The 15215-nt window shown below is 36.9% G+C and overlaps 1 protein-coding gene across 2 annotated transcripts in view; it reads left to right on the forward strand.

The window, feature by feature from the left end:
- The window catches only part of BRINP3 (BMP/retinoic acid inducible neural specific 3), a 207902-nt gene that overhangs the window by 94455 nt on the left and 98232 nt on the right, over nt 1–15215 (forward strand). The window contains exon 2 of one of the 2 annotated variants that reach the window (XM_050901189.1): nt 13285–13475. The exons of the other annotated variant lie outside the window; for it this stretch is intronic. Within the exon in view, the coding sequence (XP_050757146.1) occupies nt 13285–13475 (191 nt within the window). The remainder of the gene's footprint in view (nt 1–13284; nt 13476–15215) is intronic. 2 annotated transcript variants of the gene reach the window in all.

Below are 15215 nucleotides of genomic sequence, written 5' to 3' on the forward strand. Positions count from 1 at the left end.
GATATCCATGCATTTTCCCTGTGCCTTAACTTCCTTGGAAAAAAAGATCCATGAATGCAGGCTGGAATTCTCACCAGATTTCTGTGTCAGCATGTACTTCGCTGCAGCTCAGTCATAGCAAGGGAGATGACTTCTCAGTGAGGAGCCTTCATGAAGACAAGATTGTCCCCAAAGAGGCAACAGTATACCGGCTCTGCGTAACACATCTCTTCTAACTTCCAGGAGTATATCTGAGGAAACCCAGTGCTCTTGTGGGAGCTATGCATTTCTTTTTGAAATCTGCTTTTCTACTTTTCCTATCTGGGTTTCAGTGGGGTGAAGCCACTTTTTCAAATCTTAACCACGCAGAACTGTCAGGTTTAAGATGAGCAAAAAGCAGGAGTAATCAAGAGGATAATTCTGTTTTATCTGTCTGAGCATTTGTTTTAATCTCATGACACAGTGCTTGAACTTTTGCCAGAAAATCAAAAGAGAAATGTCTACCTCTGTCTCTTCCTACCTGGTAGAGAAGTAACTGACGCGTAGGGGACATAGAGAGGTTGTGTTTTTGTAGCTTTGTTTGTGTGTGAATAACTTCTTACAAGAAAAGTAAGGCAAGGAGTCTCATGGAAGGGAGATTTCTGTTTCTGTGCTGTTTGGCTATTTACTCATTTTCTACTCCTAATTTATTGTCATCTTTGACACGCTTTCAGCTGGTCCCAGGTTCAAGGGTGAAGCAAATTGTTCCACACGTATGATACAGTAACTCGCTCTGACCTTGCCTAAGACACGTCGAGAATCACTACTGTCTGCACCACAGTAGGTCTAACTCAGAGAAGATGAACGTATATACAGATGTTGATGGTTGTGTGAGTTTCATGCTAATGCTGCAATATGTGTTACAGAACAGACTTGTACCAAGCCAACTCAATGCACAAGCAACATAAAGGTAGCATTTAGCTTGGTGAAAGAAGGTTTTTGACCATCCTGTCTTTTTTTCCACTGCTTACATTTTCTGCGACAGGAAGAGCAAACCCTGGTATTATCTATTTGCTGCATTGTTTTCAGTGGGAATATTTATGAATATGCTGATAAGCTTCCTCCTGTAATACTTTTGTGAGATATATACATTGCCCTAGGAACTGGAGTTGGAGTTCCCTTCACACTGGCCACTAGGCAACAATCAGATGGTAAAAATGCTTGCTTTGTTATCATATTGAACTGTACCCAAGCCGGCAATCCGGAGGAACAAGATTTTGTAACCAGTCACAGGCCCCTATTTGAACAGATTTGTAGTAATACATTGCTCTTGTTCATAACTACAATATAGATTACTTCATTTATCCTCACACCTCTTTCATTTTGTGTAACTTATTCTTATTATATATAAAATACTGGACTATATTTAACATGTAATCTTGATTTATGAGAAACAGCACACACTGCGGAGGTGCACTGGTATTTTTTCATGGCAGCATTGCAAAGCTGGCATGTTCTACAATAGGATGGAAATAATTCTGGCCAAGACATTAATAGCTAAGGTTAAGTTTACTGTGGCCAAAACAGAATTCCCAGTAATTGCCCAGCATTGCTCCTTACACAAAGAAGTTGGACAAAAATACCGTCATGTCTGCTGGGCATATGGCTTGGAAAGCCGGTTAATCCTGGCTCTACTTCTGGATCTGTACAGCCATGTTGCATTCTGTTTCTTCCTAAGCAACATTTCTAGGAAAATACTCTAACATTCATGTAGGCCCTCATTATCTTAAGCTTGGTGCAGAATAGCAGCCAGAACAACGGGGTCCTAAGCACAGTTGCTATACTGTGGCTGATAATCTGAAATTATTGGCTAATCAACCTCAAATTGAAATATACCTAGAAGATAAATAATCATCTTTTTGCGAATTTTAGTACAATAATGGCATCTCTTCTTTATTGCAACTGGCCTGCATAGCTTACACTGCCTCCCAAATATGTTAAAAATCCTGTTTCATGAATAAAATGAAAGAGAACAGAAAGGAAGGCTTCTGACCCCAGCAAGCTGACCAGACATGAACCAGCAGTACAGCTTCCCTCACACTAACAAGCCACCATTTCTGATGATGATGCTGTTAACTCAAGCACAACGATGACACTGTTAATACAGATACTGGTGATACAGGACAGGCTTTTGCTCAGCCATGTTAGTATAAAGACAGAGTAGCTCTGAGCATAGCTAAATGTCTGTGAGGATATGCCATGTATTGCTTCTCTTGGTTGTTTGTAAAATATGTCCCTTTTCTGCAGTTCTTGTTCCAGCCTCTGTCAGGTGCATAAAGTTTCACTCCTTCCCAATCTGTGTCAGTATTGATGGTACTATAAATAAAATTTATGGTGTATATGATAATTATATGACATTATAAATAACATTTTATCTCCCACTGGTGCTTATATCCCACTTGAAAATTTCCACAATGACTTTTATTTTTCTCTCTCAGACCTGTTCTACAGAGGTGCTGTGAGGGATAATGAAATGGATGCAGACGAACAGAAATTTTGTAATAATGCATTCTCAATACATATATTTTACAATAGTAAAATTCAAAATAGAACTTCATTCCATCTGAAGCTTCTTTAAAAAGCTCATATTTGGACTCTGTAGAGGGATTAAGTGTCTTATTCAGCATTTTTTAATGTAGTCTGAGCTTCAGAATAGATCTAGTTGCATACAAAGTCTCCAACATATGTATTATAAGGTGTATCAGAAGCTGACCTAGCCAGTTTTACACAAGTCCTGGAGTCCTGAAAGTTTTGTTTCCAAGTTTGTTTCCCCACCTTGCATAATCTCTACATCCATGTCATTCACGACGGACTGAAATAAAATGAAACGTAACAGGTATATAGGCTTATTCTTTCAGAGAATACATTTAACGCTTAACTGTTTCTGTTGCAGAAATTAGTAACTCAACTCCCATTCAACACTTTTATTTAGTTAAGAGCATTAGAAAGCTCTGTGCTTATAATCTGGAACTATATTGACAAGTTTATTGCCCTGATTCTCTGTTCAGCTCACTGTTGTAATTCCACTGGTTCTTTAGAGATGTTTGCAATTTATACCACTGGAAAAAAAGAATAACACCAGGACCATTTTTAATAAACCAAAGCTCCGAATTGATTTTGGAATTAAAATAAATAGTTGTGCTAAAATAGAAGCATCCTTTTTTGTGGTAGAAAATAAAACTGAAACATTTTTATATGCTGAATAAGAATCCCTGGCTTTATTTTTTGTGTGCAGGTAGAGATCTGAGCATTTCCTGCTGCCAGTGAAACAACATTTAGATATGAGGATAACATTTAGATGCAAAGAAGATCAGCAGCCCATTCCCCCAAGACCTAAGCAATAAAAAAACAACACACCAAAGTATTTTCAGAAAATACTGTGGATTATATTCTATGGCTTTCAACAATTTGAATTGCTACAAACAGCAATAGTGTAGTTGTTATATTTCACAATATCGAAACAGTGTTTAGGCATATGTCTGTGAGTTTAACACTCGTGTAAAACCAGACTCATCCCAGAGTGCTGGTAGAAACAACTGTCTTCATAAATTCAAGTGCAGGTTAAGTAATTGTCATCTATCAGTGCTGTAAATAATACTGGCATGCACTCCACAAGAGTGGTGTAGAAGAAAATTGGAGGCAAAAAGTCTCTTATTTGGAAGGATAAACTTATAAATTGTACAGAAAATGAGCCAAATAATCTACACTATAGATTATTTTAGTTTATACAACATTCTTACTGGAAAAGGAACAATTCTAGACATTATGTATAGCTTCATAGATAAGGCTTTGGATCGGTATTTGTCTGAGAACATATTTGAGAATATATTGACAATATATATTTTGTTTGAGGCCAGTCATTTAAGGTACCTTTTCCTAGTACCAGGCAGGCAGGAGCAACATCAGCCTTTGGTTTGAGTAGAGGGGAATTTGGTGTCTCCCTGGCACCAAGCCTAAGCCAATACAGAGCATCAGTAACATCTCAGAAACAAACAAACAAACAGTTTTCAAAGGGTTTAAGAGCTCACATTCTCTGCCACGCTAGCCAGGTCATAAAGCTTTTTGGTCTGCTCTGAGTATGGGACAGAAGGAGGTCATGCCTGCTCACAGTACTCTGTACCCTTAGCCATACTATGCTTCAGTTTTCCAAATGAGAAATAGTGTGAATAAGAAGCACTACCTTTGAATTTTAAATTATTTATCACAGTTTGGTTTGGTCTGTATGACTTTTTACTGCCTAGTACAACAGATCAATTTGTAGTTCTGAAACAGAAATTATAAAAATAGTAATAAAAGACATTTCAAAGACTTTGAGACTATGAGCTGTAGCACATAATGATAAAGAATTTTAGCAGTTTGTGCTTCCCCTGTGACTCATCTGGGAGTATCCACCAAGACTGAATCAATGAATCCTCTGTTATGTTTTATTTTCTCCAACAGATCTTTATGCTGATTCAGTCTTCACAAACTGTATTTTTGTGTGTTGATTCATGCACTAAAACACTTCCACATATTCAGCTTGCTTCCTTATCTCTACAAGAAATCTGGTTCCATTCTTTTCATTTTAGTCAGGACAAGAAGAGAAGGAAGAAGAATCCAATTTTCTTGTTGACTTTGAAGAAGTAACAGGTAGTGTCAAATCCATAAAGCCCCTCCTCAGCGAGAGCTCTAGAGACTTCTGAGTTTCACCTTCTTATAAAATTCCAGAGTCATTAGGATTTGTTCATGTACAATCAACTACAGGAACAGGACCATGATATCTATTGGCTCTTAAGGTTAGACAAAAAGACTCTACATATACCTTTCTGCTTCTCTTTCTCATAACTCTTTTCCTTTTTGTGTCAAAAAACTCTTCTCCAAGGCAGACTTCTCTATTTTAAAGGTTAACTACTGTTTTAGCTATAGGTAAGATACCTGCTTCTCCAAAAATGTTCTGGGAAACAGAGTGAAGGTAATAAGTGCATTGTGGAAAACATAGGAAACACTTTTTATACCACATTTACAAAATTTAAATCCATACCTTTTCATCACATGGAATTTTAGATAACATCGGCTTTCATAGTGGTTGAAAATAAATTGAAAGAAATGCAAGAATCTTCGAGTCAGAGGAATTTTTTGGATTTCATTAGTCTTCTGCAAATCTAAGCAAATGCACCATTTTATAAAACCTGATGCCTAGGTAATAAATGATTTCTATGGACAGTTGTGAACTGGGGAAAAAGGATGTTTTGAGCTTGCCAAGACCATAGAAGGGCTGGATTAGTCTGAGCGATGCAGGTACAAGGTGTCAGAAACTCTCTTGATACTGTCAAGGGGGGAATGAACAGTCTTCTTATCCCTCTAGGACATGAGACTAACATGAGACTAACCAGTACTTCTTGCAGGGAAGAACAAATATATAAACCAGTGTTAATGAATAGTGACCTGGACTTTTCGTAATTAAGTGGATGGACAACTACTTGTGACTCCAAAAATGCCACCATCTTACCTAGCAGGCTGTAAATCCATATCGTTATTGTCATTAACACAGGAAAGAACACCTACTGGCCAGAGCACATCTAAATAATCGAACCCCAGAAATATAAAAAAGCTACAAAATATATGTCCTGCTTACTCAAACTGTAAGAAACACCTCCCAAGTGTCCAGTCATTCTCCATTTCAGATATAGTAGAGGCAAGGGTAGGTTTTACTAGGAATTCTCCCTTTCCTCTCTGCTCTGTGACTAATTATTATCATATGTAGAGCTAATGAATTATTTGCTAGGAATTTAATCCTTGTCTTAAAAGCCTGTGCAAACTGGCGCAATTTTACAAGCTAATTCACCAGTTCCTCAGTATTAAACGGACAGTTCATACAAACGTGTTTCAGTTCAGAAGTGTTTGTACTCTGGCTGTTTTTGCTGTTTATCTTTTGTGTAATTTGCAACATATTCCTAGTAAGTGCATTTCTTCGTGTTATTACTGCTTGGGTGATTGAGCTTCTTCTGAGGCAGAAGGTAAATAAGATTAAGTCACAAAGAGATATTAGTTTTGTGCAAATACCTTTGCATGAATATAGGTACAGCTAAATATGTGAACAGTGAGACTCAATGAATGTTCACAAGTGTGTTTGGAAGTATATCACAAACTATAGGTAAGAGGCAAACACAAAGCCACAAGACAACATGCAGAAATAATTCCCTCTCAGATTTCATTAGAGGAGGAATTTTTTGGTACATATGTTACAGAGGCTAAATGTCTATCAGTCGTGGACAAAAGGAAAGCCATCTTTCTTCCTCTTGTGTAGTAAACCTTTTGATGTTCATGACAGGTGAGATGTTTCAAATAATTTATGTCACAGTAGCTGGGAAAATAATCTGACTATGAGTAGTCATAAAAAAGAAATACATCTGAGTACATTCTAAAAAGTGTATACTTTTTATTAAAAGTTGTTCATAGATGTCTACATATTTCATATGCATAATGCGAGAAGATTGTGAAGCTGATACTAATGAATTCTAGTTCTGGAAGTAGAATTTCAAGGGCTAGGAAAATGATAAGATGAAAAAGGCATAGAAAGGCAAAAATATTACTAGGATGTTTCAAAGGAATAGTATATTAAGATAAAAAGAAATCCTAATGATAGTGCTTATTCATTATAAGGTGAAAAACAGTATAAATAAAAGCAATAATATGGAAAATATGTATGTGTTCAGCAAACATTTCTGTTTTGTCTTTGGGAAAATGCCAGACAGTTACGAGGATATGGTTAATGAAGAAATACTTTCCATTTCAACAATGGGAAATATGTTTAAAAGGAGCTTATTATGTCTTGAATTTTTTTCTTTTTAATCACAATGTCTGGATAATTGACAATTTTAAGAGACATAGATAAGATGTATTCTATACTATCAGGCTTTAGATATATATGAGATATACTTCTATATACTTTTTTTAATATAAATAAATATACACACACACTATACTACTTCTTCCCATCAAGGGAAGCTGTTATGTTTACTTTGCCCATATTGCAGTGTTTGTCCTATTACCATGTTTCTATACAAAGGTAGATATTTTCAGAAGGCTGCTCAGTCAAGATATAACTAATTCCCTTCTTCTTCACCTTGAACAGTAAAAATCAACTGTAACAAACATTTAGTAAAAGTTGTGGCAGATTCTCCATCACTTAACTGATTTGAATAAACATTGAAAGTTCTATGACTTGTGCTGGTAAGGAGAATTTTTTCACCTGACAGTCTGTTAATAACACAGCCTTGGTTATTACGTGATTCTGGTTCTATCCACATCTGGGTGAATCTTCTCTTTAAAAGCAAATTTTTTCATTTTTTTCTGCTAACAAATATTTTCCGTACTTACGTGTTACTGTTGTAGAACTGCTAGTAGGTAGCTGCAAGGTTATTAGGGTATTGCTGCTATGGGATCCTTTTTTATAAAATCTGTAGGAACGTGGTGTAGTTGGAGCCAAGTGGTGTATGTACAATCCACTCTGAGCCTGTCTCCTATAGAGGAAATAGCCTGTGTACAATTTCCCCCAACAGCTATAGCTGTACATAGCTTTTGCATTGAACGGGACAGAGGCAATGTGGTTGATAGTGTTATGACCCCTATCAGAGCCAGGCAGTTGAGCTTGTCTTTGGTTTGTGTCTGTGCAGCTGGCAGCCTACATGAGCCCCAGTCACAGATCAGTGCACGATGCAAATCATGAGCATGATAATGTTTCGTTACCCTTTTTCTTCTGAAGTTTAATATGGTAGTGGTTTCATTTTATAACATCTTGGCCTTATTCAATCTGTAGCCTCAGGCATTAAGAAATCCTCAGGCTTTTAAAGAAGGTAGGCGGAGAAAAACACCATATATTCTTCCATTGAGCTGTTCTGCCAACTGATTAACTTGCAGCTGCATGGGAAATATTGGCTTCAGAATCCCACTGTCATTCCAGCCCATTTGAAGCAGTCGCCTTCTCATCATCCAAGAGTGGAGCTGTCTCGTTTAGAAGATATTAAGAGAAAAGAACACAGAAGAGTTCTTTAGTATTAAAAATGATGTGAAGATCGTTTTCCAAGAGTGCTTTCCAAACTATACCACAATATTATTCATTAACATTTATGCTTACTAGTACTAATATTGTTTTATAAAACACGTAAGTTATGATGAGGCCTGTACAGTTGACCTTAGGAGAGACTGTTGTGTTTAAGAAGAATCCATCAGACACACTGTCAATCTCTTTGTAGGCTCTGACTTAATCATCTGCAATAGCAGAGATTAAGTTCCCATTTCAAATCTTCTACACACTACAATTTTAGAGTATAATGGCATTTTTTTTATTTCCTTCAACTAGATGTTTTATATAGAGCTTTCCCTATATCTCCCCATATCACATGATTTAAAATGTATTGAAATGAATGCAGCAGTAGAAGAAAATGTATAATTTATATACCCATTTGAAAAAAAAGCTATGGCTTGAAATTCAAAAGAGACTTTGAGAGCCTTTGTTGGCCTGCTGTTCTAGAATTACTTTTGGATCCACTTGCAATTTAAGCTTCTTTCAAGATGAACATACGTCCACCACTTGTACAATACTCTACTAAGGGGTGTTTCATGTCAGAACATTATTCTTAGATTAAACATCACCCTGAATGTTACAGCATAGCAACACAAATAAGAAATAGTAGGAAATAATAAAAGAAATAGTGTTGAAATAAAAACTGTCTTTTAAATTGTGCTTGTTTTTACCCCACACTGACTCCCTGACTGATCATTCTTCAACCTAACGTTCTCTAAGTAGAACAAATGGCAGGAGACCCCATTCAGCAGACAGAGGCTGTTGCATGCATGCAGTACAGCTGGTCAGAATTGGCACTACTGGGCTTCAGGGCTCTTGCGTGTGTGTTAGCCAACCAGCCAGGAAACAGATTTTTGGTAGGACATACAAATCCATGGTTCTGATATGTAGGAAGATGGAGAGAATGCTGCCCATGGCCTCTGGCACTACTTATGATAATAATGCAGTTCCATTATAGGCTTCATCCTAGGAGCCAGACTGACTTATTTCCTCTCTCTTGTACAAGCCCAGGAACTCAAAGCCATCATCCTTCTCAACAACAGGCTTTGCTCTGAGCATTAAAGAACTCTATCCAATGGTTAACATATTGTTCGGGCTGGAAATAGATGGGCAGCACAGGAGGTACCACCTGCTATTAAATCTTAGCTTCTTGATAGTGCCATGACAGCTGCTAGTCTTGGCTCTTACACAGTAGAAGAAGAGGAAGAGGAGGAAAGAATAAGCTTCTAATACCTCTAAGTGTTTGTATTCAGTGTATAATTGGTTTTCTTGACCAGAAGCCAGCACTGATGCTATGCTATTCTGTGGGAGGTGTTCTTCTGATGAATGGTACTCCAGTGACTTTGGAAGGCAGTATTTTCTCTACTAAGAAGAAGATCATTAACTCTGTCAGGCCTGCTAGTCTGCCTTTGGCAGTGGACAGGAACATGATTTCCAAAGGAGAATAATGCACATTTGGTACAAAAATCGTTTGAAGGCTGGAGAGTTTGTGTTAGAGAGAATGACTGCAAGGCAAACAGGTAAATAAAGTCTGAGCTTTACTGTGTAATAAGAGAGGGGAGAAGGAAATAGGAGAGAATATATCGCTGCTTCCAAGGTGAAATCAAGAGAAGAAAGGGAACTTATAGATATAGGTATATAAATATACATATTTATATCAGTCATATAAAAGGAAGATAAGGATATGATTTTACTTACAGTGAAATTTCTGAAAAGAGAAATTAAGTCTAATTTTAGGATAGCAGTTACTAGTGACTCTCACATACCCAGAAAGTGTTTGTGAAAGCCTCCTCACTCAACATGCTAGAAATAATGTAGCGTGAAGCCCCCACCCTGAACTCCAGCCCAGGTTTCCCTGCTCCTACACTTTGCTCTCCTAAACTCAGTTATTTCTGAAGTCTGAAATCTTTCCTCAGGTTTCCTGTTGGAGAAGCTGCTAGTCACTTCTTGCTTGTTCACCCCTAGGTATCACTGCTCCTGCAGCCAGGCAGCTCACTTTTGGTGTCCCGTGTCCCTCTTTTATCTTCAGAGATGAAGCTTTCTCTTGTCTCTCCCAGAGGGTTTAGGTCTTCATCTCTCCATATTCCAAAACACTTCTTTTAAGAAAGACTTCAGGAAAATACGAAGGCTGGTTTATAAATTCTCTAAAAGCTTCGGCTCAGTCTGTGGCAGAGTTATAAAACTGTCATATTTTTTAAAAAAATCCAGCTTCCATATTCTACTCCCTCAGTTTCCTCAGCAGTGAATTTCAAAGGATGATTATTTGCTGTACTAATAATTGCTTCCATTGATGTGCTCTGAATCAAAAAAGAATACCAAAACCTTTACAAAAGCATTAGCCTACTTCCTCTCTCTGAAATAGCATAAGATACAGCAAAACAATCTTTCCATAACAAAAACTGTGGAAGGAACTCGTTTGCTTAACTAAGCCAAACAAATTTCTCCTAGTGCTAGAATAACTCAGTCCCTAGATTCAGTAAATAAAGGACTTGTGGTAGAACAGGTGGACCTCACCTTGGAAATACTTCTGAATTTGGTATGGATGAGGCCATCGTTTCTAGTTTTACTCTTCCAAGAAATCATTTGCCACTTTTGGAGAAGAGCTGTAAGACGTATCGTCTAAAACCACAATTCACAAAGAAACACAAAAGAAGGCAATCAACTTAGCCCAAGGTTAAGAGGAGATTCAGACAAGAGCTGTAATTAGTTACACAGAATGTACCTAATATTTAGAAAAACTTTTCATCTGCCTGACATGCATTAAAAGCTCCAAAAATTGGAAACTGAAATTGGCAATGTTCAAATTGAAAATAAAATGCATTCTCTGTAGTTAAATACTACAACAGATTGTTGAGAAATTCTGAGAAATCTTCAGCATCAGCTTTTAAGTCAGGATGAGATGTTTTTCTGGGAGACGGTTTCTTCTTCAGTCACAAGGTTGCTGACATAGGCAGCAAGAGGCATTTGGTGATATTCCATTGACTGCATTAAAAAGGGGGCAGATGAGGGGATTAGGGTGGGCTTCTCTGTCCTTAAAAACTGACAATGAAAACTGAATGAAGGGTAACAGCAAATTAGCTTTTATAAATGTTACAACTTTCCTGTTATTCTTGTGTCTGAACCTCAGCTTTGATACAGACAATTAGTCAGATAAAAAGTTTAGAAGAAAAGGTTTCATCAAGGTATAAAATGAATATTTTACATTATAAAGTTTGTATTCTTTTCTTGCCGTCAAAGCAATTCTGTCTTGATGGTCTGTTCAGGAACTACATTTGACCTATATTTTCTGATATATTCAAATGAAAAAAACCCACTCCAATATGCCCAGAAAGCACAGAATTTAAATTAAAAACTGTTTTTCTTATTTCTTTTTTCTTTCACTTGAAAAGTCCATTTACAGTGCAGGGTAATTCACTGTTTTTAATGCTCGCATTAATGTGGTCTGTATGCCCAATGAATATTTTTTTCATTTTAGAGACAAAAAATGTTTGTGTGTAATTTTTCTCATGTCTTTCTACTAATATGCAGTAGTTCCGTAAAAGCTGAAAAAAGAGGTTATTGGTTTTATAGTTTCTTAAAAGGAAAGTAAATTTGTGAGAGAAAACTTTAAAACCTGACAACTAAGTTGAAAAAACTCCACACCTATCAAACAGTGATTTCCAAATACTAATTTAGGCACACTGGTGATGTGCAGAGTCTTTAAGAAACTGTGGGGATCTGTTTAGTTTCATGCTTTTGACTGGTAAATTACATTAAACTTCAGGTAAGTTACGTAAAGCTCTTTCTACTATAATTTTTCTGATTTTTTTTTTTTTTTAATAAAAAATGGCATCTGCAAGAATGTGCCTGAGAGGAAAGGCAGTTCATAGGAGCTGCACCAAACTGTCACCTATTAAGCATGTAAATTTAAGCTAGACTGGGAATGAGACTGTTTGGATCTGCAAGAGAAACAGGAGGATGCCGGAAATTAGAAGGGCTATACAAGAATATATTTATTTGGGTGGACTTAAAAGTACTAAAAAATATTAGTATTGATTATGTATTACATAGTTCATCCTAGTCATTCAACTGCGGTCAACTGCTTTGTTTCAGATATCCCTCAAATGTTACTTGCTTGCTGCATCCTTGATTTTCGCCTTCCGTGTTAATTTTGTAAAAGAATGTTGTACCATATTTGGCTGGGACCTTCAGTAGGATCTTTCAAGCTCTCTAATCTTTTTGCTTTTCTATGATCTTATCTAAGGGAAATCTTAATTGACATAGCTATATGAATGACTCAACAAAGTGGTAGCTAAATGACAGTCCACAGGTTGCCTTGGACTTAATTCTCTCAGTACTCAGAGTCTGTTACCAAAACAGCTATTGGTGTACCTTGCAAAAGCAAAGTTACTGCAAATGCTTGTGTATCTTGGCTAGATATTGAGGACAATGAGTCCTTTGACTAATAACTCTATCTGGTATCTTAATTGGTAAGTAAATGAATAAAAGATGTGGGTTTTGCTGTGTAATTGACTTGTTTGTTTTCCCTGCTATCATTGATTTATTTTGGAAAGGTGAAGGGGACAAGTCTTTGAATTCATTTATACCCCTCCTACAATTGAAAAGTCATCTGTTTTTAGGAATTGGTCCTACTGTCTGCATATTTCATCAAAATGGAGGCCAAAAGTACAGAAAACTGGAAATATAGTAAGGTTAAATGTGGTGTGACAGTGTTTCTCTAAATTGTTCAAATTAGCCAGCTATATACCTAAGTGGCTTATCATCAAAAAGCAAAGAACATGGCCTGTTTCTTGAAATGTTTTTAAAATTTGCCTTGTGCTAATGAAAACACTTGTTGCATTTGGTGCCAATTTGGGGAAATTACTAATTTAGTTTCAGTTTCTAGCAAATCTGGTTGTGCTAGGGCTGTATTCACATCAGAGGCTAAACATAATCAATAGGAACAGCAGCATCCTAAATGGCTTATTTTTTATTTATTTTTTTCCGAACAATGATTTTGTTATGGAGTATTGCCTCCACTTCTAATAAATAACACTCGTTGCTTGTCCTATGCCTATAACACATGACCGAGTATCACTGTCAAGGCCTGTTGTAATACCCAGCTAGTCGCCCCCAGCTAGTTAACAGAGCAGAGTAGTTTGCAAATGAAGAACATTTGTCTGAATGACATATTTCTGAATGAGAATTGCTTTGTTTTGCAGAGAGTTTGGCCGCTGGAAAGTAAACAATCTTGCTGTTGAAAGAAGAAATTTCCTTGGCTCCCCACTGCCACTTGCCCCTGAATTCTTCCGTAACATAAGGCTACTCGGACGCCGCCCGACCCTTCAACAGATCACAGAAAATCTTATCAAGAAATATGGGACACATTTCCTACTATCAGCTACCTTGGGAGGTAGGGTTAACACTTGGAAATACGGTGCATAAGTTCAGTGTGACTGAACTAAAAGTGTTGGTCACAACTGATTTCTCTGTAAAACTGTGGTGCTCCTTCTTAGAGCAGCTGGGCTGAGCAACTCTCCCTGGGCTGGACTTGAAAGCATGGGAACAGGTTTTGTCTGCAAGCCTTATGGCTCCTTCTTCTGCTGATGTTAAACTTTGCTTTATTGGTGCCGTGTAAACAATTTTACAGACAAAAAAATAAGAAATCCCACTGCTAAGATTGAGGTACTTTACTTGAGTTCCTGGTGTGCGTGCTTCTGGCCTTTTGGGAATGTTTCTCCTCACTAAGAGGTCTTTAAGGAGAGCGACATTTTATCTGTAAGAGGCCCTTAGAACAATTTACATAATAACAGACAGCACAAGTATCTGGGTCCATTACAGTACTGCACAGATGAAGCAAGAAACCCAGTAACAATTATTTCCAACAAATCTTTTCAGCTATGAGACTTTTAAACCACTTTGGCTGCTGGGAAGTCCCTATATTGTCACTCTACCCTTTTTAGAACTAGTCTCCACTTAACCAGTGGGACTAAACTTTCAAAATGGGATGATGAGGTTTTGCCATGTGATTCCTATTAACTTAATGGAATCTGCATCTCTAAATCCCCACAGACTAATTTGGAAAGGGTAGCCTGACGTATAATTGGGATCCAGTTACCAAATGGATTGAAGAAATCCAGTGAAGAGGCCTAATGTTGAAGAAAGAGCATAAATTGTTCCGAATGAAAGATAATTAGTACCTGCGATTACCCATCTAGGCATTACAAAATGAACTGACATTTTAGAAATGCAGTTTTATCCCTTGGTGGGTGATTATATTAAAGATAATTCTGGTGATTGAGTATCCTTCCAGCAGGACAGTCTTGTCAAAATCCTTTATTCACCTGAGGAATGGTTCTCTTTAATACATTTCATAACTGAATTCTGACCATATATTAAGGAAATGACAGCCTTCCTATTCTCTTTTGGCTGATATCTGAGATCTATAACAACTGAAATGGCTCACAGTAGCTCCCTTTTGGAAAAGACCATTCTAGAAACAAGGTGAATTTCTGTCTTGCTGTAGTTATTTAAAATAATAAAGAACTAATTCCTATCATTATTTTGGGAGCTAGTGCTTCTACAGCAAATCCATTACCAATAGAATTTTAAGAACAAATTACATGTGTTGACCTGCAATTTGGAATAAAATTCTCAGAATTTCTTTTAATTACTCAGTATATTTCTTTCATGCAAAAAGTACGCTTTTTATAAATGACCGTATATTTTCTTGTGTATACAGCATATAGCACATCTGAACAGAAAAACTAACTGCATAAGAGAAAGAAAAGGTTTCTTAAAATATAAAGCATAATAATTAAAGATTTGACTGCAGCAGGTATCGTAATGCAAGGATTATCCAATGGTAAAAAATGTATTTTAGTATTATTAGCTATTTGTTAATTATTAACTAACAAAACTTTCAGCACTAACAGTCATATGATGAAATTAATTTTCAAGTTGAAATTGGACCTAACAACTTGGGGAAAACAGTCTAAGACAAGAATAGCTGCTCTTTAAAAGTACAAAGCGTCAGCATCACACTGATCACAAAGGAGCTACAGACTTGACACCTTTTAGGAAGTATGGCCCTAAGTAAAAACTAAAACTTAAGGGTAGTTCTTTTGAAGACATTTGAAAATTGGAGCTTAAA

This window comes from Gymnogyps californianus, chromosome 8, assembly GCF_018139145.2.
Source record: "Gymnogyps californianus isolate 813 chromosome 8, ASM1813914v2, whole genome shotgun sequence".
In the NCBI taxonomy this organism is placed as follows: domain Eukaryota; kingdom Metazoa; phylum Chordata; class Aves; order Accipitriformes; family Cathartidae; genus Gymnogyps; species Gymnogyps californianus.